This window comes from Haliaeetus albicilla, chromosome 6 (genome assembly GCF_947461875.1).
Source record: "Haliaeetus albicilla chromosome 6, bHalAlb1.1, whole genome shotgun sequence".
Classification (NCBI taxonomy): Eukaryota; Metazoa; Chordata; class Aves; order Accipitriformes; family Accipitridae; genus Haliaeetus; species Haliaeetus albicilla.
Genome location: NC_091488.1, coordinates 39,260,455 through 39,286,452, shown reverse-complemented (window position 1 = coordinate 39,286,452; position 25,998 = coordinate 39,260,455). Strand labels below are relative to the sequence as shown.

The 25,998-nt window shown below is 44.1% G+C and overlaps 1 protein-coding gene across 4 annotated transcripts; it reads left to right on the top strand.

The window, feature by feature from the left end:
* On the top strand, positions 1 to 25,998 carry TMEM45A (transmembrane protein 45A). 4 transcript variants are annotated; one of them, XM_069785683.1, is made up of 6 exons: positions 1 to 107; positions 16,746 to 16,955; positions 19,178 to 19,390; positions 20,123 to 20,307; positions 22,511 to 22,656; positions 24,069 to 25,998. In XM_069785683.1, exons 2-6 carry the CDS (start codon positions 16,766 to 16,768, stop codon positions 24,160 to 24,162), a joined length of 828 nt encoding a protein of 275 aa, XP_069641784.1. In that variant the 5' UTR covers positions 1 to 107; positions 16,746 to 16,765; the 3' UTR covers positions 24,163 to 25,998. The 4 variants fall into 4 exon arrangements, with proteins under 4 accessions (XP_069641784.1, XP_069641781.1, XP_069641782.1 ...); XM_069785680.1 differs by lacking the exon at positions 1 to 107 and adding an exon at positions 4,818 to 5,102; XM_069785681.1 differs by lacking the exon at positions 1 to 107 and adding an exon at positions 7,301 to 7,405.

Here is a 25,998-nt window from a genome sequence, read left to right as displayed (position 1 = left end):
AGTACACCAGACAAGCTCTCCACTGCCTGACACTATTGAGAAGTTACACTGTTGTAGATATTGTTCGACTAAGCTGTTGCTGACCATCCTCCACCGAAAAATGCCAGGTTAGTGCACATAATTTTCCCCAGCATGAGTAATCTCTTACTTTCTAATTCAAAATTTGCTTCATGACCTGAAGCGTAGTAAAAAGATATGTCATTCCACATTTCAAACTTCTGTGGTGGCATCTGCAGCCTTAAAAATCATCTTTGTTCTCATTCAGCTGATACAGGACAAGGAAAGGATAAGCGGAGATTCTTAATCTGCAATGTGGGGACAGGGATCATCGTTTTTATACATGCTTGTGCTGTAGAAGACCTCACCTGCACAGCTCTCAGTGTCAAGGCGTATATTCATTTCAGGTACTGATACTCTGAGAAGAAAAATATTTGGCTCTGCAAACGACTTTCGCCTGGTGCTTCTGCTTTCCCCAGATTTCTCTGTTCTGAATCAGCATTTTACAGAAATGGAGAAGTCTGAGGAGAAAGTTCTTACCATTAATACGCTTGGCATTTCTGGCTTTATTGCACTGGATTCCCCATGCCAAATTGCTAGATTAGTTCAAAGAACTCTAATCAACTTGAAACATAGCCAAGTACCCATGAATTATAGACTATTTCAGGTATTGCAACTACAGTTATTGCTGTTCCTCTCTTAATGCAGATAGGGGGAAGTGGAGTTCTTTCAACTATTTCTCTCTGTGGTTCTTTTTGTGTGTTCTAGATGAAAGACTTTCTTCAGGGGGGATACATTTTTATATGCTAGAAGACAGCTTGACAAATTGCTGATTAATGCACAGCAAGGATACAAACTTGAAAAAATATGTTTCTTGAGAGTTTCTTACACAGGCTACTTGTAAAAAAATGAAAAGCACTTCAAATAACAACATCATAATTAGTAATTATGAACATTAATAATTTTTTAAGTGCCATGTATAATGTAACTACCTTTTTTACTGATGGCAGAATTAGACCTAGAAGCATTTTTAAACATTACAGATGTAAACCCGTATCTTCTAAATCCATCCGAGAGCAAATATCCCTGCTAGCACTCCAAAAATTGGACTGTCGTAAGATGGGTCTTTGTATTGAAATTCACTTTTTATTTATTTTTCTTGCTACAAGTTATATTGAAAACAGAATGTCAATGTTTGCTTTTCCTCAAGGCACAGCCAATGCATGTATTTGCTCTTTTTTCAACTGTTGCATAAACTTTGCAAGGCCAGAATTATTCGTTTAACTTTCCAGACACTCTGGAGACCAATTATTTTATCAGTGTCAGCTACCCTTATATGCTACATTTCATCAGCTATAAATTAGATGTGGTGCTAGAGATACCTACCTACAAACAGCACATCGTAGACTTGAAGTGTCCAAGGAAGCAGATAGACGTGTCACTTCAGATATTGCACAGACACATATCATGAATCTGTCCTGTTGGACTGGACTAGGCTCAGGAGGTCCACAGTTAGCTTCATCCCCTGACTGTGCAGGGCCACGATCTTGCACATCCCTACTCCATAACCATGCTGGAGGCCAGGTGGCCTTCTCGGGAAGCAGGCTGGCAGGAATGTGGCCAGCCAGGGTAAGAGCAGCAAAGGCCAAAGGCACAGAGCGCGGCTGCGAGAGCCCTGTGGAAACATCTCGGCGGGAAGGTTATGGTGGCATCTGCTTCCACCGTTTGCTAAAGGTACTGTTACCCCAGGTGACTAGGCTGAAAGAGCTCACCTGCCTCCAAGTGCTACCGCTCACCTTCTGGGCCAAACTGCAGATGTTACAGTAATCCTAAAACCTGCATAACTCTAATTTGTCTATAACGTGCTCACGAGTATCTGGGTCAAGGCACAGATGTGTGACTGCAGGCAAATGGTGAAGTACAGAGATATGGTTGATGTAAGCGCTTGATACCTATGATAACTCTGATGAAGTAAAAGAACTAGGTGCCATATTAAATGCAATGTAGTAGACCTGTGGGGCTTGGAGCCACAGGCGTTTGGCCTTGTGATGTTTCATTTAGGTAACTCCTGTGAAAAGCGGTTCAAGCACTACTTGCAAATCATCTCACAGCATTTAGGCTTAGCCACGAAGAAATGTTTTTATGACTAGCTTCAGGTGCAATGCTCAATATCAGCAGTGAACAACCAAACAAATGCCTGTAAAAAGTCTCCTTTGCAAGCATCTTAGGGACTCAAGCCCCATGGACATTTATTTAAAGTGTGTTCCTTAATGAATTTTGTCATTTTTTCTGATATTTATTTTGACTCCAGCAAGAATGAAGATTCCCAATTATGAACAAATTTTCCAGGCAAAACCAGGAGGACACAAGGGCATATGGAAATAAGAAGTTTGTTGGATGGGCAGACATAAATTATGCACCTGGCCTGTATTGTTCAGAAATTCTTGCTTTTCTATTTTAGAAACCACAGTTTTTATCCACAGTTACTTGTTAGGTTGTTCTTACTAAGTCAGAGAGGACACACAGTATGATTACATGGTCATTTTACCATAGAGCAAAAGCAATGTTAATCATATCAAACCCATGCCATTCAAGTATTGAATGGTTGTCCAGAATCATTCATAGCACAGACGTAACACTCACTATGACATTAAGCATCTAAAGACAATTGTTCTTTTGCTGATGGACACATTGAGCAGGAAGAAAAGGGGAATAGATCCAATATGTTATTGGTTACAAACTGGTAAACTGGATCTATTAGTAAATTTAATTGTGTTTTACAATTGTATTGTAGAAAGCAATCTTGAACAGGCAGGAAAACAGCTGTGATCTGAGCAAGTATTTTTCACTTCTTTTACTTAACTTTTACACATAAATTTTCTTTAAGGTATTTGCCCTTGTTTGTACTAATTCTCAGAATACATTGTCCCAGCAAGCAAGACAAGTATTATATAATTTCTTGTCTCCTCTGACCAACCAGGGTTTGGGAAGCACACGTAGCCCTTTCAGAGGCAGGTGGATGCTCTATTCCTCCAGCTAAAGAAGGGCTCAGTTGCCTGCCTGTGTGTCAGGCATGTATCCTGAGTTTGGAATGGGTACGGTGAATTAATTTCCTAACTTTGGAATAAGGTAAAAAGAATAAGATGCAAATGAAGAAAGGTCTGAACTTGACTGAATGTAACAGTGCTCTTGGCCTCTTGTTGACCTTTGGTAAATAATTGCAAAGGATGCTTTGTTGTTTCTGTAGTCCCTAACAGTTTTATAGAATATTCTATGCATGCACTTCTCTGTGGTTACTTTAATGCACGCTGCAAGGGTTGTCACAGAAATGCACAATCCCTGCAGGGTTTCCAGGATGCTAATTGGAGGTTTTGACATTGGAGACACTAATCATTACTTAGAATCACTTTTAAGTCATCTTAAGTATGGGTGGAAGTGAGGAATCCCAGGAAGTGATTCTTGCTCTACTGCCAAGACAAACACATCAAACCAATGGTAAAGAGATGAGGTAATCACAATTATCAGTATCATTGACTGATTTAACTCAGTCTAACTGAAAACTTCTGCAACAGAAGGATATCCATTAGGTAGGCACTAATGCCATTACATGAGATACATTCTGCTGCCTAAAAAAAATTGCAAAAGAGGTCACTCAGAGCAGGAAAAGGGAGCAGCTGCCACAGAAGCTGGATTTCTGAAACAATTTACAGAGAGGTGGTCCTTCTGGAAAATATTAATTGCTTTTCTCTCTGTACTCATTACATCACCCAACCTGCAAAGGCATCTGCTTGCCAGATGCTGAAGTGTATTTGCTGGAGTACTATTTATCTGATAGTGAAAGTGTCACTTCATACTAAAGAGACAGGCATGAACAGAGCTCTCTGAGAAGATAACCGAGGGTGAAAAGGTGTCAAACAGAAATGCGCTGTTGATCTAAGTTTCATCTTCACATGGAGTTAATTTCATCCACAAATTTCCCAGAGCAAAAAGATTTCGGATCCTGAAAAGCAGAAATCTTAAATTAGGGGACTTGGGGGTGGTGGTGAGGGGGTGGTGGTGGTGGTGGTGTATCTCAGAAATTAGTCCAAGTTATAACTAGCTGGTGGGGAGAGTTGCACCTTGGCTTGGCTATTCCAACAGCCCCAGGGGAGGCTGACAACACAAGAGCTTGATGCTGACGGGGGTGGAAAGGGTCAGGGAGGCTTCTGGTGTAGTTTAAACAGAGCTTCAAAACCTGATTATCACAACTTCCTGGCAAAGACCTCAAAAGCGCATTTTTCCCTACGAAAGGTTTGAGGATTTTGTTGGTTTTCTCTGCCGGCTAACGTAACAGAGGTGGTGCAGTGCAAGATGCCTTTCATGGTACTGTGAGTGATTCAGTAGTGTCACTAACACCGTTTACTACAGCGCGACGTTTGCAAATAGAACTGCGGCTTCATCCCTTCAATTTTATTTTCAGACATTCTTCTTTTGGATTCAGGGCTCTGCCATACATTCCTGCAAAATTACAGGAACTACAGCCACGGGTGCTCATTTTCGTGGAGAAAACCGAGCGGGGGGGGGGGGGGCCGGTGTGTGGAATAAAAAGCCTCTGTTAGACGCAGCGATCAAAGGAGGGCTTGTGTGTCAGAAAGTCTCTCTACTTTTCCTCCTTTTCCTAGCCGGCCGGGGCTGGTGGGAGCCGCTACCTCCGGCCGTGAGCCCCGCCGCCAGCCCTGCCCGCTCCGGGCTGCTTTTCCTGGAAAGCGGGGCAGAACCGGGGCGGGGGGGGGGACACACGACACCGGGCAGCGCCGGATCCCGCGGAAACCTCGCTTTGCCCCCAGCCCCTTCTCTTTAGCTCTGCCCTGGGGTCCTCCCCGGCCAGGCGGGGAGGAAAAGCGCCCGCCCCGCGGCGGGGCCGCCGGGGGAACAGCTGGGGCGAACAACATCTGGGGCGGTGGCGGCGCGGACCAACATCTGGGGCGGGCGGTGGCGGCGCATCCCCCGGCGGCCGCAGCTGGAGGGTCCCGCGGCCGCGGGGCTCCCCCGGGCCGGCAGAGAAAGCCCTCGGAGGGGGCGAGGGAAGGCGGAGGAAAAGGCTGCGAGGGAGCGGGGCGGCGCAGGTAAGGGCAGCCCGGCTCTCTCTAGCCCCCCCGGGGGGGGGTCGGGAAAGGCTGGAGGTGTGTGTGTGTCCCCAGGGCAGAGAGGGGTGAAGGCAGGGCGGGCAAGGGGGTTTAATATTCCCGGGTGAAAGGACAACAGCTACTCCATGTTTGCCTGGACTCGGTCCGTGGCGGGGGGGGGGGAGTCCCGAGGTAAAAAGCGCGGCCGGGACTTTCAAATCAGCCGTAGCTTTCCCGAAGGTTGCCGGTGTTAAACCGCGGCTGGAGCCCTTGCAGCCATCCGGAGTGTTTCACCCCATGTGCAGGAGTTTTTGCAGCGGTGGTTCTGGATCGTCGAACAAAGGGGGATTAAGTGTTAGGGATGGGAATAAAACATTCACTGTAGTTTTAAGTTTCTTGCCTGATTTTCTTTCCTCTCTCTCTTCCTCGGATGGCTCAAATGGAGACGTACAGCCAAACTTTAATTTCCAGGCAAAATTGAGAGAATTTAAATGTAGCCGTGTGCACTTACTGTATGAGAGAGACCCTAAAATTAGACTATCCCACCCTCTCTATTCTATTTCAAAATAGAATAACCCTTGGAAACACACTTACAGTCCCTGCATGTGTTCCATTTTGTTTCAATTTTTCAGCGATAAATCACATTCTTCTCTCTCAGTAATGCCTAATACTTGACATAGTGTCAAAGATTTAATTATCTTTCTGATAAGTGGCTTTCTGAAATTTCAGAGCTTAGGAACTGAAACATAGAAATACTTCAAAACAAAGTATATATGCTTCTTGATTTTTAAACTGAATATATGATGATTACTATGCCTTTACACACCTAGGACTTGTGATTTCTCCAGTATGCATAACTTTGTTTGCATCACCTTATATTATTGTGGACCTCTCTAAATTATGGCATACGTTGTACCATAAGCCACCACAAGTACTTTGTCATTTGTAAAAGCAAAGTATTCGATATCCATTTGAGATGCGAATTCATTGTTGACTCTGGAGTTAGCTTTCCGAAGTGCGCTCAGATGTCTTTTGCTGCTTTTCAGCGTTGCTTATGTGGGCTTCTCCGGTATTTTTCTCTTTACAAATGGAGTTGGGTAAACCAAACAGATTTCTCTCAGTTGTGGAGAGTGTGGGTAGAAATAACTGCTGGGGCAGAAAAGTCAAATGAACCTTGAGGAGTGGCTGGAATAATTATGCCTCTGTTTAGGCAAACGGTTCTCTGTTTACTCTTTTCTTGCACACCAAACCTGCCTGGAAATACCATTTTACTCAGTACTGCAAACAGCCAGTGCAGCAGCACAAAAACAGGCCCCTTGTTTTCCAGCCTGAAGATGTACATGAGTCAAGATTCCTCAGAGTCAAACCTCTTGTCACCTGGCTCCTACTCTATTTCTTAGGTGTGACCAAAGATGCTCATGCTCACTTGCAGTTGGCAGCAGTAGTCATTCTGACCATCTCTTCCTAGCTATGAGCAAGGCAAGTTCCTAAACCCAGGGATTATAAATAATTAAACATGAAGTATCTTAGTTTTTAGTAGAGTGCCACTCTACCGTGCCAGTCCTGTCTTATCGTGCAGCACGAGCCCAACCTTGAGTTCTGGTATTGCTTTTTGCTCCAGAAGATAAAAAGGAGACTTAAGTACTTTCTAATTAATTTATGCCTAAATCAGGGCCTGCTATAATATTTTAATGCTATCTGAGCAAAATTCCTAAAACTCTTGCTCCACACGACCTTGCACTTGAGACATTTCTAAGATAGAGAGTGTAGCATCTGTAACGCCAGTGGGTTTGGAAAAGGATACAGCCCCTTGCTGTGGCTGCTGGTCTGACTGAATTACAAAGCTCCTACCCCATAGCATTACTCTTGCTCCCTCCATTAGTTCAGTTGTCTGAGGGGCAGCAGGAACTGAACCCGCTGCTACTGTAGCCTTGCATTGTGGAGGACTCTTCGCTTTCTGCTAATGTTGCCTTAGCACCAGCTGATTCCCATTCATGAGTATGAGGTGGTCCCGTAAAGAGGAACTGTACCTGTTTCTCTGATGCATTTTGATTTTTCTAGCTGGGCTAACTCAGCCAGCCATTTCTCCCAGCTATTATCAATGTTACAGACTGCCTTGCCCACGTTCCCATTTATTCATTAGTGTTTCCCTTTCTTTTCTGATGCACACAGCTTTCTGCTGTTGAGAGTGTGTTTCCCCCAAGTGATAGTTGGTAGAGGCAGTGCATTTGGTCACCCTTGTGACAAGCAGCACATCAAGCACCCTGATCTTGACAGACAAGACTTGGAGAGAAAACTTCCAGGTACAAAGGCAAGTCAGCCAAGGCAAAGCTCTAGGTGCAAATCCTACCTTCTGCTCTGTTGCATGGCTTTATGGAAATTACTGACAAGAAAGCTTTTTAGAATTTTTTTTTTCCTTCTTATCACAGCACAATGTTGCAAGCCCTAAACTCTCAAATATCATTGCTTACAGCATCCAAATCCATGAGATTTAAACTTCTATGTTAAATCACTTGGCCATCTAAGAGCCGTGAAGGCTCACACTACCTCACTGTGCTCCACAGAGAGACAGGATGGCTGAAGGCTAAGAATCACTTAATCAAATAACTTCAGAAAGCAGAGGTTCAGGAAGAAGAAGCTGGATCTCAGCAGCAAGAGACAGCAAAATGCAGCACAGTGTCCCACTAGAAGCCAACACTGTGGACACAAGCCCCTGGTTTCCAGTCTCCTCCCTAGCAGGGGACAAGAGAAGTTCAGCCCTCACAGATGTCACCTGCTTGTTGCCCAAGTATGAGCTGTTATGAGCATCACATTGGGTAACTGAGCCAGTTTGTAATTTTTTGGTAAAAGAACTGAGTCCTTCCTATGAACACCAACAGGGACGTATTAATGCTCTTGCATTTGTTGAGATGAGGTGCCTTCCCATTTTTGTTAACTTGAGACTATCCCTAAGATGAAAGCTTACTAGTATGCACAGCACAGCGTGACACTTCTGCTTACCATATTTTGTTAGTGTTTGGTGATTCTTTAGAACAGGGTCTTCTATGTAATATTGCAGTTTCTCATTCAAAGGCCTCAGTGACCCCAATATCTGGTACTGTATGTAACAAAGGGAAATCTAGATGCCTTTTCTGCACAGTCACTAGTCACCACAGTAAGGGAGCAACCCTTGCAACCAAAGAATTATAAATGATACTGAGGTCAGCAAGCCCTGTCTTCCATACCTGAAGGTCTGTCCTTCTCCAAGAACAGAATTCCTCACTTTTCTCTTTCAGACCTGGCTTCCTTGCAGGCAGAAAATAGCATTTTAGACCACTCGAACACTGAGTTTTCTCAGTAAACACCCCTTTTTTGGGGTTGTGTCTTCTTGTCTTCAAGAAGTATTTGGAAACATAAATAACAATTGCAGCAACTTCTAACAGTCTGTAAAGTGCTCTCTAAGTGTCAGATGCAGGATTTGTCACAGCCCAAGTGGTCATTAGTATTTATTACAAATATTTATCATAGTCCAGTGGTCCTGTCAGCTTTGCTGTCTTACTAGATCCTTCCACTGAAGCCCTGACTGTCTTGTAAAGACACTGTAAGGGAAGGTCCCTCAAAGTGATGCTAACAGAAATCAAACCATATTTTATTTCATTTCCTCTCCAGAGCTGGGCTTTCAGCAATGAAGTGTCAGTTGATATAACAAACTTTTGCTCTCTTGACATTTTCCTAGCGTGTCTATCAGGAAGAGGAGAACATGCAGGTGAGCACACCTGGAACTACAAGGAGCAGCCAGGGATTATACCCTACAAAAGTGGGTTTGGTAGAATACCCAGGGAGCAATCTTCTTACTGGTGGTGTGACCTCTGCTTGACCATGGACCTCCAGGGATACCTAGGGTCCTGCAGAGGTCATTCACTGAAGTGACTTGGGCTGTTTTAAAGACAGTAAGAGGAATTGAGTTTAAAAAGAGAGAGCATATAGGAATTTCCCTAGCTGGCACAATTCAGGTTAAAATCAGGAAGCAGTAAAAGCTCTAGCTAGCTGAGCCCAGCGCCGCGTGGGCTGGAAGGGGGATCCAGTCTCGGATGTCAGTGGGATGTCACAGCAGGTCCTTCCACCACGCCGTCCGTCTGGCAGCGCTCAGCTGCTGCTGCAGACAATCAAAAACTTGCTCGAGTCTGCTGGGTTGGGAGCAGCCATGCATCAGCAGTACCTCGCTTCGAGGGCAGCAGTCTGCTGTGACCCTCTGTGGGAAGGGAACTGCTGCTCTGCAGAGGGGACGGCTGGAAGGTCGCCCCACAGGAGGCAGTGGCTGCCGCTGGGCTCCTGCGGGCAGGGAGATGGCTGCAGGGGCTGAAGCCGAACGTACTCCCGCAGGAGGTAGCACTCTCATACCTGCAATAGTTAACTCACATACCTGTGCTATTTTACCCTTTATTTCAGGCAGTGCTAGGAAATACTAGGTTTTATGGCCAATAAAGAAACTATGAATCTTTCACAGGAAAAAATGACTCTTACGTATCCCATGCAATTACAAGATTTAAGTTTTTGTGCGTGTATGTTTTTTGAACTTGTGGTGATGCGAATAAAAGGCTCCAAATTGGCAGTCCTGAAGACCAAAAATTTCACATCCACAGGCTAGCAGCTGCTCTGATATCAAGAGCCAATGGTAAGATTATTATGGAGTGTTTGTTGTCCCTGGATAACCCCTGGAGATAGCCTGCTCGGCTATGGGAGCAGAAACAGAGTCAGCAGATGCACAGAAGAAGGGGAAAGCAAGCCAGAAAACTGAGGGTCACAAGAGATGAAAAAACACAGTGAGGAGCACTCAAAGGGCTGAGAAGGATAAGTATCTGGGAAGGAGGAGTTGTTGACAGATGCAAGGCACTGAAAAAAATAGAGTAGTTCAGGTTGCGGGCCAAAACTCAGCACTATGAGAGACTGTGTCTCGGAGTCCCTCCTGTCTAAGGCCAGTCTATAGATTTCTGGTCATTACCTCTCTGGGAATTTTTGTTTTCATCCCTGTCTTGTAGGCCTGATGACTTTTTTTTCAACGGTTGAATTCTTCTCTTTCAGGCTTCAGAGATGCCTATTCATGACAATTCTTTTTTTTGACCTGGAAATCTTTATCTCCCACACCCTTAAGCCAAAAATATCAAGGCTATACTGTCATTTTTTAGCATGTCAAATCTGAAGTCCTGCTTTCATTAGCATACACAGTACTTAGGTCCAATTTAATTCTGAAGGAGCTATACATGCCAGCTGAGTATTTCCTTAACACCAGAGCAGTGATATGATCTGGAAACATGGGGCTGTAGTTGCTGAAACACTTTTAGACACGACATGAAATCAGTACTGCATTTAGTGAACAAAGTAATTGCAGCAGACATTGTTTTTTGGATCAGCATGGCTATCCTTGATGTTTACAATTTAATGTCTGCAGGATAAAAGGCACTTGCCTTGTGAATACATCTGTAACTGCAAGTAGGAAACTTTGGTAGGGAAATAAAGTTGTCTGTGATTTTCTTTGTCTTAGATGCATTCAACTTTGCTGGATTCCAGTTTTCAGTAAAAGCTGTATGATCACAGCTTGTGCACTGATTAGAAAGTGTCTACAAATGTGTTATTTCCTCCTCTGATCTGGGTGCATTATTCTCACTGACATCATGATTATGGATAAATAAACACTTGAAATCAAATATTATAAACTCCACATCATTGTTTCCTAATCTAGCATATGGGAGAAAAATACCTCTTCAGTTTTAGCATTGCAGCAAATTTGCTAATGTTTCATCTTTGGGTTTAACTTTTGTTATCCATACGGTTCTGTAGCAAAAACGAATGCGCTGCAGCAGACTGAGTTTGTGGCCTCATAACTTGTGTCATTTCTGAAAAAAACCCACATTTCTGGTTGACAGTCCTCTTTAACATCCCTCAGGGCTTGATAAACACAGGAAATTGCAAGGCATACTGCTGTGGCAGGAGAATGTGCAGGGAAGGGAAGCTGCCTGCTGCAGGGCCAGCTCTGGCTCAGCTACTGCTTGTGTCCCCGTCCAGTACAGGTTACACTGCCTAAGCCCCTGGCTTTTTTTAAAGGAAGAAGGGGAAAAAAAGGGAAACTACTCTAGTTCTTCAAGAGCGATTGAGAAGCCATCTGAGTAACCAGGTGGTATAGCTAGTTTCTCCATACCACTTGCAAGTCTTTCCTTAGTCCCCACATGGGCAGCCTCAAGACATCAGGAATCAAACTGGTAAATGTTATGAAGTCAGAAGATGTTTAAATCGATCCTGTAAGTCTGTTTCTTGCCTGCCTTTCATGCTTCTGCTGGTGTAAGTGAGACGAGATAATTTTCAGGCTAAAAAGGCAGCTTTTAATACCCACAAAAATGCATGCCTTTTCTTGAACGCTCACTTGGAAACTGCCTTTGCTCATCCCCTCCTTTGCCAGTGGATCCCCATATTCCCTTCAGACCCCAACGAGCAAGATGCAGCCTGAACCGAGGGATGAATGTCCCAGGTACGCGAAGCATTACTGCTACATAGGGAATTTGTGGGCAACTGTCAACAACCTGTATTTGCTCAGCAAATTTTGAGTGTAAAACACTTTTGCAATACTATGCAGCTTTCTAATTGCTGGAAAAGCCTGAATCTTGCAGAGCTTTCTGTGATTATTGCAAGAAAAACTATGCTTGGAATTCTCAAAACGTGAAAAAAAAAAGCATCTCACAATCACAGGTAGCTGTAAATTATTCGCGTTCCTTATTCCAGAAATGTTGCCTGGTACTTAAAATTTATAAACTACCTTGGCAATTGAGTTTATTGCCATAATTACACCTAATAACCTTTTCCTCCAGTTGCTCTGCGACCATGGGGCCCTGGGCAGGGGTGCCAGGGTGGGGGTCCTGGGTGAAGCTGGTTAGGGCAATTAAGGCCCATGGGTGCCCCTGAACCCTGACAGCAGCCTCCCCTCCTGGTGTGCCCCACACCCTCCCGAGAGTGGGGTTTCAAGGAGTCCGAATCTGGGCTGGAGCATGCTCCTTGTCTGGTTCTTGGGCACACGCCTCGGGGTGGCAACCCTACTGGTCAGTGGAGAGGGAGCTTCCCCCAGCTAGAGTCCAAAATTTGCTTTGCCAGACTCCAAAATTTGGTGGTGCCCTGGCCGCTGCAGCCCCACGGCTGCTGGTGAGGGTGGAAGGGTCCTGGGTGGTGAGGTTTTGGGGTGGAGATATGAAAAGCTGAGTGAGCCCACAGGGATCCTGGGGGTGCACACAGCAGGTAACGGGGACGATCCCATCAGCAACGGTCAGGGAGTCTGCGTTCGCTCGCTGGAAAGCCAAACCCTGTCATCCATGGTGAGGGCTGTGGCTGGGTGATGCCGGCTGTCTGCGTGCCTCTTGAAGGCACCAGCACCACTGGCTTTGCCTGGCGGGGCTAGGAACAGGATTTGGACCGAGTTGAGGTTGTGCAAGCAGGTCACCAGCTGCAGGTACACGTGCAGCAGCTGGTGTGACTGGGTGGCTTTGGGGGGCAGTGGAGGGAGCGTGGGCAGACCCCGAGTGGCCGAACCCAGACCTCACGGCACCCAGCTGTGGGGCTGCCTCAGGATTTTCTCTCCTTGCATCTCTAGCAGATGATGCTCTCCAGAGAAGGTGGTGGGCAGCAAGGAAGGTTTGCTGCTGAGAACATGGCTGTGGCTCTGCCAGCACCCCTGGCCCTGAAATCACTGAGGAGAAAAGAGGGTCTGAGATTTGCATGTCTTGCAACATCAGTCCTCCAGTGTTTTGTTTGCTAGCTTATGGGATAAGGCTCTAAAAATTAAACCCTCAAATTTATTAAGTAGTGTCATAACACGTTGACACCATCTTTGTCCAATAAATAGCACCTGAGACACCAAAACTGGCTGGCTCCCAAGCCGTGCAGAAGAGCTGGCAGGAGCTGCTTTGTCCTGGGCTGCACAGGGCGATGCCAAAGCGCAGCGTGGAAAGGCAGCAGCCTGCCATCCTGTCCTCCTCTCCTGCCACCTCTTGTTGCACCCCTGCCTCACACCTCCCAGATCCACCTTCTGACCCCGCGGTGGTCTTCCCGCAGGGAAGGCTCCGCTTATCCTCGCCGTGTCCTCGGTGTCGTACTAAGCCCCCAAACCATGTGATACAACCTGGTTTACTTGCAGGCAAAACTTGCCAGTCACATCAAAACTGTGGGTGGTGGCAGTTGACTTCTAGCATTGCCGGAATAAACTCTCAGGCCTGCTAAGAGAAAATTCACAATTTGGCAAGTTTTATCAGTTTAAGGTGAGCTCTGTCATGATGTTTTCAAGTTTACTGAGGTTTTAAAGTATAATTCATATAAGTCCTTTCTGAAGGTGACTGTGTTGAGATTCAGTGTTCCAAAGGGCTGCCGTAACAGCTGGCTGGCAGACCTGACATGTCTCTTTCTTGAGAAATCCTACAAAAGATCCCTAAGGTCTTCAGATGAATTAAAACTGAAGTCTACACTCTCTAAAGCTAATAGTGTGTGATTGTATTGCTTATAGCAAAAAATCAATTTTTCTGATTCTGTTTTGTTTATGTTGGATATGCAGCAGCAGCTGCTGTATCAATCTTTTCTTCTTTTCCCTTGTTTTGAAAGGCAAAAATAGTTTTAAACAGAGTATCTTGATGGATTACTCAGATTTAGGACAGAAAAATCCTGCAGTGATTTGAGCTCTAGATAACCCAGGTGTGAATTTACAGATTGAGAATTACTTGTGAAGTTTTGTGTACCATGCAGTGCAGATGACATCAACACACAGTTCTTCATTTGACTCTTACTGCAGCTGTACTCTCCTAGAGGGAGGCTTTTCATAGGTTTAATTTATCTTTTTAATCTAGTATTTCACTTTGATGTGGGGTACAGGGTAAATCTTTCCATTTGGAGTCCTATGTACCTGTGGTGAATAATAAAATATCTAATGAATAAAGTCTTTGTGATGAATGGTGTTCAGTGAGATCAGACATATGGTGAGGAAAGGCCACTCCCCACTCGTCCCCAATTCCTGTCATTCAAGGAAGGAAAAAAAACAATGTGTCTGAGAAGACAGCAAAGCCTTTCAGGCCAGCAAGTTTTAGAAGAACCAGAAATTAAGGCTTTCAAAGCAAAAGAAGGATTTAAGGGCTTAAAGCAAAGTTTATGCGATTGCCTAAAACTTCAGCTCGTGTTAGTACTGCCCTTTTTTGAGGCAAAAAATGGTGCTTTGAGTACTGGCAGTGATGCACAAGCTGGTCAGAATCTTTGAACTAAAGATGTCCCGAAATGAGGTACCTCTTCTGTGAGATCGTGGGGGCTGGGGCTGAGCCCCCCAACCGCGCCACTCAGAGCCCGACTGTGCCGTAGGCTGCTCGAGAGTGAGCAGTGCTTTTCCCGCCTGCAAATAAAACACACAGGCATCAACCCAGCGGGACTTTAAGGGTGGTGGGGGAGGCAGAGAAAGGGTCTTCCGACCCTTAGACCCTCGGCTGCCGCCTCCTCCTCCTCCTGCCCTGCCCAGCCACCCCTGGGCCAGCATCAGAGATGCTCAGCCCACGAGCAGGCTGGTTCAGCACCGCTAACACGTGCTCAGCCCCAGGGAGGCTTAAAGCTTAATTCAGTGTTTTGCGAGCGGAGATGGAGGTGGTCATCACCATCCCGGTGGCTGGGGTGCCCGTGCTGAGAGCCGCCTGCCGGCTCTGCCACCGCTCGCTCCTCCCCACGGCTTTTGCTGCTCTGGTCTGAGCGGCCGGCCGGCCAACAGGCGAGGCAAAGCCCCCCACAACAGCTCTGGGCACGGCACCCTTGCTTTTCTTCTTGACGGGAGACAAGCGGTGTGCCAGAGCCCTTCTCCGCACAGCAGAAATCCCGTATGGAGTCCTTTACGTTTCATAAGAATACATAAGCACGTCCCTGGTTCCCTTTTTGGCTGCCCCGTGGCTGGCAGGCGCTGCTTCCCTGGGCTCACTGCAGCCCCCTTGGCATGCTTTCCTTCCAAGCTTCGATATGCGGACGCCAGCACTGGCGATACCCGTGAGGACACATCCAGAAATGGGCTTGCTTGGGCAGCCAGTATCACGTTTCCCTTTTCTTGTACCTCCCTAGAAATTAGCTGAGGGGAGTTTTATCCAGGGAAAGCTTTTAAAGCTCACCTCTCCCCTTCTGCAGCCCTTCCAGTGGGAGAGAACAGCTCTGGGAGAGGATGGGACAGACAGCGGGGGCAGGACCCTCTTCAGCATCCCTGTTTAAATCACAGCCTGCCTCGTGCTACGCATGGACAGTCGTAGGTTTTTCTCCTCCTCCTCTGTGGCTATATAGGTCACCTCTCCTCATGCAGTTGGGTAATAGTCTTATGGCAGCTTCAGGACCTGTACATGTGGAAAAGTTTCTCTTCTTAAAAAAAATTAAAAAAAAAAAAATTAATGCTTTCAGTGGAGTTTAGCCTCCAGAAATAGGAGAGGGCTCACGCTACGTGACTAGACAGCATTACGTGAACCATCTGCAAGTACTCCATGGCCCACAAGCCACAGTTTAAAACTTCTTATGCAGAGCTGACCATAGGAAATACTTACTGAAAATAAAAATATACCAGAGCCTCCATGTTCTATTCATAACCAGATGGCTCCAGTGTAGCGTGGTGATCGGATTTTTAAGTCACCAACGATAATAACAGAAAGTACAGATTGCCAGTGCTTCTAAAGGGGTGATTCTTGATTGTTGCCTGTGCAAAGATTTAGTGTGTCTTAGTGTCATGAAGCACAACAACAACAACTCAGTTTATAATAACTTAAAGAAAAATTGCAATTTAATGTTAGAACTGTCGTTTTAATGAAGAAGCTGTTGGTGCTAAGTTAACTCTCCTAAAAGTTGGGGTGATGACCAGAATTACTAGATTTTATTAATGGCACTGCTTTTAAATGACTGTGTAACACTGACCAACTAATAACCTTATCACTCAGTGCACTTGATGTGCTTGATAATACTTATCTAGTTGTGGGTGCATACTTCACCTATCAAATATTGAGAACGACTGGATGTTTTCTCGTCATATATGTTATTATCATAACATCATTATATTCTCATGTTATATTATGATGTTATGATATGTCATGATATGATAACATCATGATATGACATTATCATTTGAGATAATGAGACATCTGGATTGAAATACAAAATACAATTTATTAGTGAATAGTTACCCACTGGATCTGTATAAAATTCATTTTTCTTTCAGTCAGGTGTTGTCTTGATTTCTGTTTGTGGAGTAAAGAAACATAAAACCCTCTCTAAAGGTGAAAGAACAAAATTGTGAATATTCATGTTCTCTCTATTGCTAGTACAACTTCAACAGCATGACATAGTGTACTGTGGCTTTTTTTCTCTTAACTTGCCAACTGCCAGCGTTGCATTTCAGGTCAGCTGCTTTGCAGTTGGGTCTCTTGTTCTGCAAAGCTATGAAAATGGGGGGACTGGCTGGGTGTTTTGAACAGCCAGGGAAAATAAGTATCCAAATTTATTTTTAAATAAAGTGCAAGTACTTAATTCAGTGACACCCTTTTGATCTATGCAAGGAGATAGATACTTTAAAATCATAACCCACAGAATTCTCCCACTATTCCCATAATCGATCTACATTTGTTTCACTTTCAGGTATCGCCTAGCAGAAAACCATGGGCAATTTCAAAGGGCATGCCCTCCCTGGAAGCTTTTTCCTTCTTTTTGGCTTGTGGTGGTCAGTGAAGTATCCACTGAAGTATGCCTGTCGAAAAAACAAGAACGCTTGCTACCTTGGTTCCAGGGCAGGATTTCAGCGCCTGGAGTTTGTTGAGGGGATCATCAAAGCTGTCTTTGCCCTCATTGGTAAGCAAAGTGGACTTGGGGCAGACAACAAAGGCCGTGCCTTTTAATACTTTATCTTTTTAAATTTTGTTCTCTGATAAAACATATCTCATTGTGTTTTGGTGTTTTGTCCTTTAAACACCATGAATCTAAGAACTGATAGGGCTACTGATATTGATGACATAGTTAGGACTGTAACACGGTTTCCATCTGTAGTGCTCTTTTGGAACTTCTTTAAGGTCTCCTGACTACTTCACAGCTAGTCTGACTGAGTGTTCACATGCTGCTTACTACTTCAGGGAGGGAGATAAGATATTTAGGCAAAGGGAGGCTCTCACATGCACACTGGGAGCACCACACTGTGGGGACATTGCTTTCCTATTTTGAATCCAGCCATCTCAGATGTCGGTAGTCTCCACTGAGTTACTGATAAAATATGTAAATGCAGATGCTTCTTCATTAATGTCATTCCAAAGTGAAAATATTCACGCAGAAAGACTGAACTACAGCTCTTATTGCTGGAGGACTGTTGCAACAGAGTGTGTGTGGGGGCTGTTTCTCCTTCTGTTGTGGACTGGCCTGGGTACAAACCCACAGGGATGGTTTAGTGAGCTGTGCAGCTGACTGGAAGTGCCTAGTCCTTGTTTACATTCCAGCAGGCTGTATGTTAGCAATTTACCTTTATAGAGTAAGTAAGCTAAATAACAGGGGACCTGGGGAGCTTAGCACGTGTGGCTCTCAAGTTGAACAGGATCTTAATTTTTAGTATTTTTAGGTTTTTAGATTCTATCTTTTTAGGGTTTTAGATTCTATCTATCTACTCTTCTTTAGACGCTCAGAGTTGCCTGGTTTTTAATCAAGGTGCAGGCTGTGCCACAATCTTGTTCTTGCTTTTCCTTCCCCTCTGGGAGTTGTATCAGTTCAGATACATCAGCACTGAAGTGATGTTGTGTGTACAGTACTCACTTTGATATGCCTTCAAAAATTATCAAAACCTAAAATAGCATTCATTTAGAGCTGGGAGTGGGGACATCTTTCCTACAAATCTCCCAGTCAGTGTCTAGAGACTGTTGGGCAGCTAAAACATGCATCTAGTGTTTTTATTTTCACCCTGAAACAAAAAGCTATTATTGTAAAGTATGGTAATTTCAATTCCAGTCAAAAACATGGACAAGAAACCCTGGCAAGGATAAACAGTAAAAGCAGCAGAAGGAGTAAAACCTGCTGTTTCTATGTTAGGAAAACTTGAAATAAGGGTGGAAAACCACTGCATTTGCTCTGCAGCGTATGTACTTATACAGCAGGATGCTGGCCCACACTTTATAAACAATATAATAAACTTTAACGTTTTAAAAGCATAACACATTTTAAACCCTTCCCAAACTTCATTGATGATATAAAGTATCTAAAAGCAGCTTTCTGCTGCCTGGAGTACTGCAGCTAGTTAGCAAGACACCGAGGGGCCAAGGTAAGGGAGGTGGTGGAGAAGCAATTCAAATACTAACTTGGTATACATTCTCATGGGACCTTTAATAAATCTGCACAGTGAAGGGATTTCCTTCTATGGCTTTATAGGAAAAATCCCCTTTGAATTAAGAGTCTGAACTCTGCCATCCTGCATACTGCAGGGGACTGAAATGGTAAATCTTTCTTTCGGGGACTTTAGCATGTGTTATACTCATGTTTGAACCACTGGGAAAGGCAGCTGAAAAATTCAGTCAGGAGACTACTACAATAGCAATTGTTTAAAAAAAAAGCAGCACAGAATAGCTGTCTCCTTTTTCACTGCTGGAAACTGCAAGATGCGAATAGTCCCACCAGGAGTGGAGCTGAAGCCTGGTTTCCTCTGGCTTTCTCCTCTCCGGATTATGTGATGCTTAATATATGCTTGAGCTCGCTCTGTGGTCTTTCCCTCAGCAAAGCAACTTATTTCATCTGTCCTCCACCCACTGCCTATTTTCTTGAAAATTTATATAAAAATATTATCTTTGAGGCCCTTGTGCATTTTCACTTGAATTTGGACAACATGTTAAAAACTTTATTGGGAATGGCTGAACTGGTCAGAAGGGAGCAAAACAGCAATCACCCAGAGCAATCTTCAGGCAGCCAGACTAAACCCCAAACTGACTGGTGTTATGCTGCGTGGGGATATATTGTTGCCTCTATTGTTTGTATAAAGACTTATCATCAGTCTATACCTTAAGCACCAGGACAAATATTTATAATTCTCATTTCATGCGCAGGAATGGTGGCTGAGCAGTTTGTTCCCGACGGACCTCATCTGAAGTTGTATAATTATGAGGAAAAGCACTGGGATCACTTGATGAACTGGCAACATGCCACCATGTACCTCTTCTATGGCATTTCAGGGTTGGTTGACATCGTGGCTCATGGGACCAACACACTGCCAGTGGCCATGGACAGGATGATGCTTTCCTTAGCAGTGTTCATTGAAGGTCGGTTTACCTCTCCCTGCAGAGGTGCATGTGAAACTTGCAGAGGGGTATCAGTCTTTGGTCTGGGAATCTCAAATCAGCCTGAGAGAATGAGCCTATGGGAGCTGGGTGTTTAACTCCCTTAAAAAAGATCAGCCTTGGCTCTCCTGAAGCTGCTGAGGGCTTGTCTGCACTGCAGCCTGGAGCATGATCACACACTGTAGAGGTGTATCTGTGCTTTCCTAACTGGCTCAGGTAGCAACAGAAATGTTATGAAAATAGCAGCACAAGCCTGTTTTGGTTAAGTGCTCAGTAGTTCGGGCATGTGCTTCAATGTGTGTACTGACATGGTACACGACTTGTTAGCTAAAGCCAGTGTGAGTCCATTTACCTGCACAGCAATTGTGTGTTGGAATTGCACTGGAGACACAGTTTATGTTTTCTGTACGCAGCCTCTCTCATAGCATCCCTCTTGTTACACTGGAGAGGCAGGTGAATGAGACTTTTTGTTAATGTGTTTTAAATGAAAGGTGACAGAGCTGCAGCTGCCCAGGCAATTTCCTGGTCTGAGCTCAAGAGCGGGAGTACACAGTACATAGCCATCAGTCTTAAAAAATTACTCTTACTCAGTTCAGCTAAGAAGGTGATATTGGCATAAAGAGAAATGCTAAAGGTTCACTGTTTTCTAAAAGTAGATGCAGGGAGATTACAAGGGAAGGAAATATCTTAAACTGATCACTTAATTTATTCCAGGTTTTCTGTTTTGCTACCATCTTCATGGGAGAGCCATGCTGGATGTTCATGTTCATCAGTTATTGCTATTTGCTATCTTTGGAGCTGCTGTTTGCATATTTCTGGAAGTTTTCTTCCGTGGCAGTATTGTGCTAGAGATGCTCCGTACAAGCCTCTGTATATTACAAGGCAGCTGGTTCTGGCAGGTAGGTCACTTTTCTGCCTTACGAATGTCTTCCTTCACCAAAAGTAGTCATTTACCCCTTTGCAGATGTTTCACAGGTGATATAATATGCCTTTTAAACACAGACCTTGAAGGACTCATAGAAAACAATGTGCTCTTAATGTCCCTTTAAAGAGATGAAAGAATTTATCATATCTGTTTTACAGATGAAGAAGCCATTTTACTTCTAGTCTTTTTTATTTCAATCAATAAAAAAAGCTAAGGTGGTTTTGTTGAGCTCTCCCTTGTGATTGAACGACCCCTCTCATCTCTGTAACATCCTGTTCAAGATTCACCAGCCAAACAGCAGTGATTGTACAGCCTGGCAACGTATGCTGTTCTTTACAAAGCCAGTTCCCACTGTCAGCTGCCGGAGCAGTGAGTAAATGTCCAGCGGAGTACTGGACAGGCGAGGCAAAGCACCTATTGACATTGCGTGAAGAGGAACGAAGGCGCAAATTATCTTTCATGTTGGTTGCCTCTTTCTACTTTCTAAAAAGCGGTTCAACAGTAACGACCTAGGTTTAAAAGGTATTTGAGCTCCCAATTCGCATTAAGAGGCTGAGTGATGTAAGGCCTCCTGCTTTACCAGTGTTGGGGAAATTGAGCAGAAGAAGCTACAGCCCAAACTTTTATATTTCAGGGATGTGGCTCCCAAAAGGACTTTTCAAACTGTAGCTGCCATGCCTTCACTTACTTGTGATTCTATCCAATTAATAGATATTTGATAGCGCCCCTCTCTCTGCTGTCAAACAAGAGACAGAATTTAATGAATTGCTCGATCTTGTAACAAAGAAATAGGAGCACTAGTGCCGATGTGTGTTTCATCTTATAGTGGAGAACTGAGGTCACTCCAGTGATTTTTCTTTCCGGCATGTCTAGACTGGCTTCCCTTTTTTATATGCTGGCCAGACATGATTAATAAAAACGTTTGCTGTTCCTTAGGAGAACTGGACACTCAGCACCAAATCAAATATTTAAATACTTGCTCTGGCAAGGAGACAGACCTCCGAAACAGCTATAAGTGAATGCAAGAACCTAGTGCTGCAGTACTTCGTGTTTTATTTTCTTGTTTGTAAACTTCTCTTCCATGACTTATGAAGCTTTACATAAGAGGAATTAGTTGCGACCGTTTATTCTTTGTTGTCTGCCTAGTCTAATTATAGAGCAAGTTATTTATTTAGCTTTGGAGACAATGCAGTTTTTGTTTCAAAGTAAAAAATTGAAGAACTAAAAATACAAGAGATTTAAGTGTGGCTTTTTTTCACACCTGCATAAGACTTCAACCGTATGTGTGACTGAAAACCACATACCGGCTGCAGCATGACAAACTTGTAAAAGGTAAAGGGACTTTCTTTCTGCATCATCAACACCCTCATTCATTGAATTCTCTGCATGGAAATGCAAAATGCACTCCTCCACTCCTTCTTCCTCTCCTCCTCTTCCCAGCTCCTAACTTCTCAGCTAAACTGCTGAGCAGTGACTTTGAAGAGTATTAGGCAGTACAGAGGACCGGTGCTCGTCAAGGCAGACCCCTGTGTAGCCATGGGATTACTAGTTTCCCTGTTTATGCATTAATCTGAATTTGATCTTTCCCAGCTCTGAATAAACAAACCAGCTATGTATTTCACATGAACTTATAGCCTTTGGTGAGAAAGCTCCATTTTTACACGATTTCAAAACCTGACCTTTTCCCTGGATGACCCAGAAGAAATAGACTTACAGCTCGCCTTTATTTATTAATTTATTATTCATCTTCTGAACCATGTAACACATTCCCAGATGCTGTTGGGAAGGAGTGAGTCAGTGCAAATGGCCAGGCAGGTTTGCTGGTTGGTGATGTGCTTGCAGTTCAGACCATACACGACTGAGCACCAGCCCCTTTCCTTACAGTATGTAATTGTGATTGCTGCAGGACTTGTTGGGCCAGCTCCTTAATTTGGTGGGCAAGAGCAGGAGGTCTCTGGGACTGGTTCTGCATCTTCAAAGGCATTTCTGCACAAAACTGTGTGAAATGATCCATCGCACCTGAGTATGACTGCAAAATTGTTTTTAATAATGATCACAGAAATGATCGGCACTATAAGAAAATGAAATGCCTGCCTTGTGATGGGTAGCATAATACATGATATGGCATAGGATATATGTCAAATGACATTTGCTAAATATCTTTTATTTTATTACAGATTGGTTTTGTGCTTTATCCTCCAAATGGGAGCCCAGAGTGGAATCAGACGGATCACACTAATATGATGTTCCTGACCATGTGCTATTGCTGGCATTATGCCTTTGCTTTTCTTATACTTGCAGTGAATTACACAATCGTCAGCTGGTAAGTTACTTGAAACGCTAAAATGTTGGAGACCAGTCTATTTAGTCTAGCAGGAGCTTTATCTTAGAAAAGTTTCACTGACAAATCAAAAGGTTTCCACAAAGTAATTAATTGTCTTGCAAAGTAAAATAAAAATAGATATTGCTAATCAATGAAGACAACATGACTTATTGCTTCAGTGGAAAGGGGAAAAACATTCATAAAGTACAGCTCTGACAGCACAATGCTTTTCACATAAAATTAGCTCTTTTTGATAGTGTTCCACATTTGTAAGTGCAGAAAGTTACAAGGAGGAGAGACCTTTTTTCCCCACATCATCCCTCTTCTCTCCCAGTGCTTCACTCTAATTCCAAGTGGCTTAGTCAGCAGGCTTCATGATTTAACTTTGAAGATTATTGGACAGGTTTCATTGCTAACATTTTCCTGTGATTAGACCTGATTTCTTTTTCACTACCCAGTTTCATCCCCTAATTTCTAAAGTTAGCCCTTTCCCTTGCCATCCAGTGCTAATTCTGACAAAATTCCAACTGTAGAGTTAACTTGGTTGTAAAAATGAGCCTGATTCTGCCATGTGTGATCACCTTCTGCCCACGGGACCTTACCAAGCCTTTGCACTCACTGTTCTAAACATGTTTCTCACCCCTCGCTTTACCCCTACCATCCTACCAGCCCTATTTTATTGTGCTTTCGCCATATGTAGTTCTTGCAGTCTTGCTTTGCACTGAGGGGGTGCCATGTCTTTTTGGATCTCAGTCCAAAAGGCACCGACACTCAAGGCTGGGTAACTGGTTCGCTGTGTAAAGGATGGCAACTTTAGAGAAGGTGACGGTGATCTCACATCCCTTCTGATGCTGAGAACGGCGGCTGCTGCAGCATCAGACAGGCTCCCCCCAGGCTGATCAGGGCACGCTGCGCAGAGTTCCCATCTGTGGGGAGGCTGGCCAGACTTGCTTTTCTTCACAGCTTTATAGTCCTCTTCCAGGTGAATACAGCTATCGGTCTCGTACCTGCACAACACTGAACTTTCTAGATGTTACACTGAGGTTTGCTTAAGGTGGACACTCTTAGATGTATCCATAGGAACAAGCTCTTACAAGCAGTACATACAGGTGGTATTGTTAAAGGCAGCACATACTAATGTCACGGTACACACTCACATTGTGTAGCGGTCACTCATGCTAAAATGCAGGTATCTACAATTCAGGCCTGGGGTTAAATTCTGCCCAGATTCTGCTCAAAATCAGTATCTCCACTGTCCTCCACAGTGGCCCACTTCAAGTCTTCATAAATCAATCATCCTAATTCCCCGATGAGATGCAAGAGTTAAACAGTTTTTTACCATGTAAAAATGGCCATATAAGCCTTTGACTTACTGTTGACAACTCTTTTGTTGTTGTTGTTGTTGTTTCCAGGGCAGTTCGTTCAAAGGTTAAACAGTCCCAGTCCATGGAAATGGGATTACTGAAAACATCTGAACGAGATCAGGAGTCAGAAGATGAAATTTAGTATGAATATGGCTTGACTAGTTTACCTGCTCTACCATTAGGCTAACGGATACCTCATTTCTAGATTTGTTTGCCATCTTATTCATTCTTTACTACAACATGCTATGCAAACATCATCCCCTGGGTACTGTCTACGTCTACACAGTTACATCTTTATTTGCGGAGGGTAAGCCTGGTATCAATCTGTGGTGATTGCACTAGTACCTTGCTTATCACATGATTTAAAGAAAACCAGACTAATATTAGACAAACTTGGACTGGATGAGGTACTGTGATGAAGTCTGTGTGTTTGCCTCATTAAAAGCTAAGTAAAATGTTTTCCAGCTGCTGCTGAATGGACCTAATCCATAATTAGGGTGTCCAAATGAGCATGTTTGTTGCCCTGCAAATAACTGCATAAATAACTGTGCAGAACTGGAAAACAGTAGAACAAGAGAAAACAATCAGAGTCTTACAGCTGTCTGGTATAACACCTTCGTGTCTCTGCTTGTGGATTTACACTAAATGGAAAGAGCTACTCACTGCAAACCCATTCAGCATTTCCTTGAAGAGTGTAGTGTGTTCACTCTTGCAGAGACACTACCAAGCTTCGTAGGAGGACCAAAGAGGTGTATGATGATCAAAAGCCACTGCAGTTATTCATTCTCGTGCCTAGATAGTCCTGCCTCTTTGCTATATTTGACTTTGAAAGGCAGTGAAGTGATTCTGCTTTCCTTCAGCACATGGAGCAACTTCTCCAGAAAGGCCGAGGGGTGTCCAGTGGGGCAGCACCCGGCCGCAAAGCCACTTTCTTTCCCAAAGTTATTTCCTTTCCTTCAGTGGAATTTGGTGGAATTTCAGCAGGCTTTGTAGCAGACACGTGACTGGACCCAGCAGCTGGGTCAGGAGCGGGTAATGCCGATCTGAGGGCAGAACGAAATGGATTTGCATCCTTTTCTCTGTGTTGCCCCCACAAGCACCGGACAGCCTGCACAGTGCTACATGGTGAGCTGTAGGAGGGCAGATGTTGCCTTCATAGTAGCTCTAAGCCCAGCTACCCACAGCAGTGAGTGACTTAAAAAAATATATGTATTTTTTAATTGTATTTATTTTCTCCACTAAAACTGAAGTCTTGATCCAGTGAAAAACAGAGTGCCCTCCCCAGCACTCAGTGTTGCTTGGGATGTGCTCCAACCTCAATGAAAGGGAAATAATTGATACGTGGCAAAAGACATCAGAAAATGATGTTGTATATAAGCCTGCTGCCCCTACGGGGTGGACTTCTGAAGCATCACTCTGTCTCTAATACATCTTTCAAAAGACTTGCACGGGCAGCTGGGCAGGAGGGAGCACTTGCTGTGCCACAGCATGTATGCTCTGCTTTCCAGAGGACTGACCATGGGATGCATGCTGGTGGCCGTGGGCCATTTTACATATCTGTCAGCGATCCTTACAGTGATCATTCTGGAAAACAGCCCTTAACTTCAGAACACCTTCTAAAAATATTATTTTCTAATTATTTTCAGAAACAGGCTAGTGCAGGACAACAAATTCTGTTCAAATAGTACCAGTGCATCACGTTTGGTGCTGCAGAAATGTGTTCCTTCTATTATTCAAATATTTTCAGATGCTGCTAAGGGAATGCAGAGCTGGACTCTGGTAGATGAATGAGAGCTGTGGGATCTGGACCCTCTACTTTTGAGTTTCCCCTATATTTTTTTCAGTGTGAACCAGAAAAATGAGTAGCATAAAATTATCAATTGCAGTAAGCTGATTGCTTAAAAAGATATGCAATAAAATAGTTTGTAGTTCAAAGGGATCCCAGGACTCGGAAAAAAAATTAAAGGCTTTTTCTAAA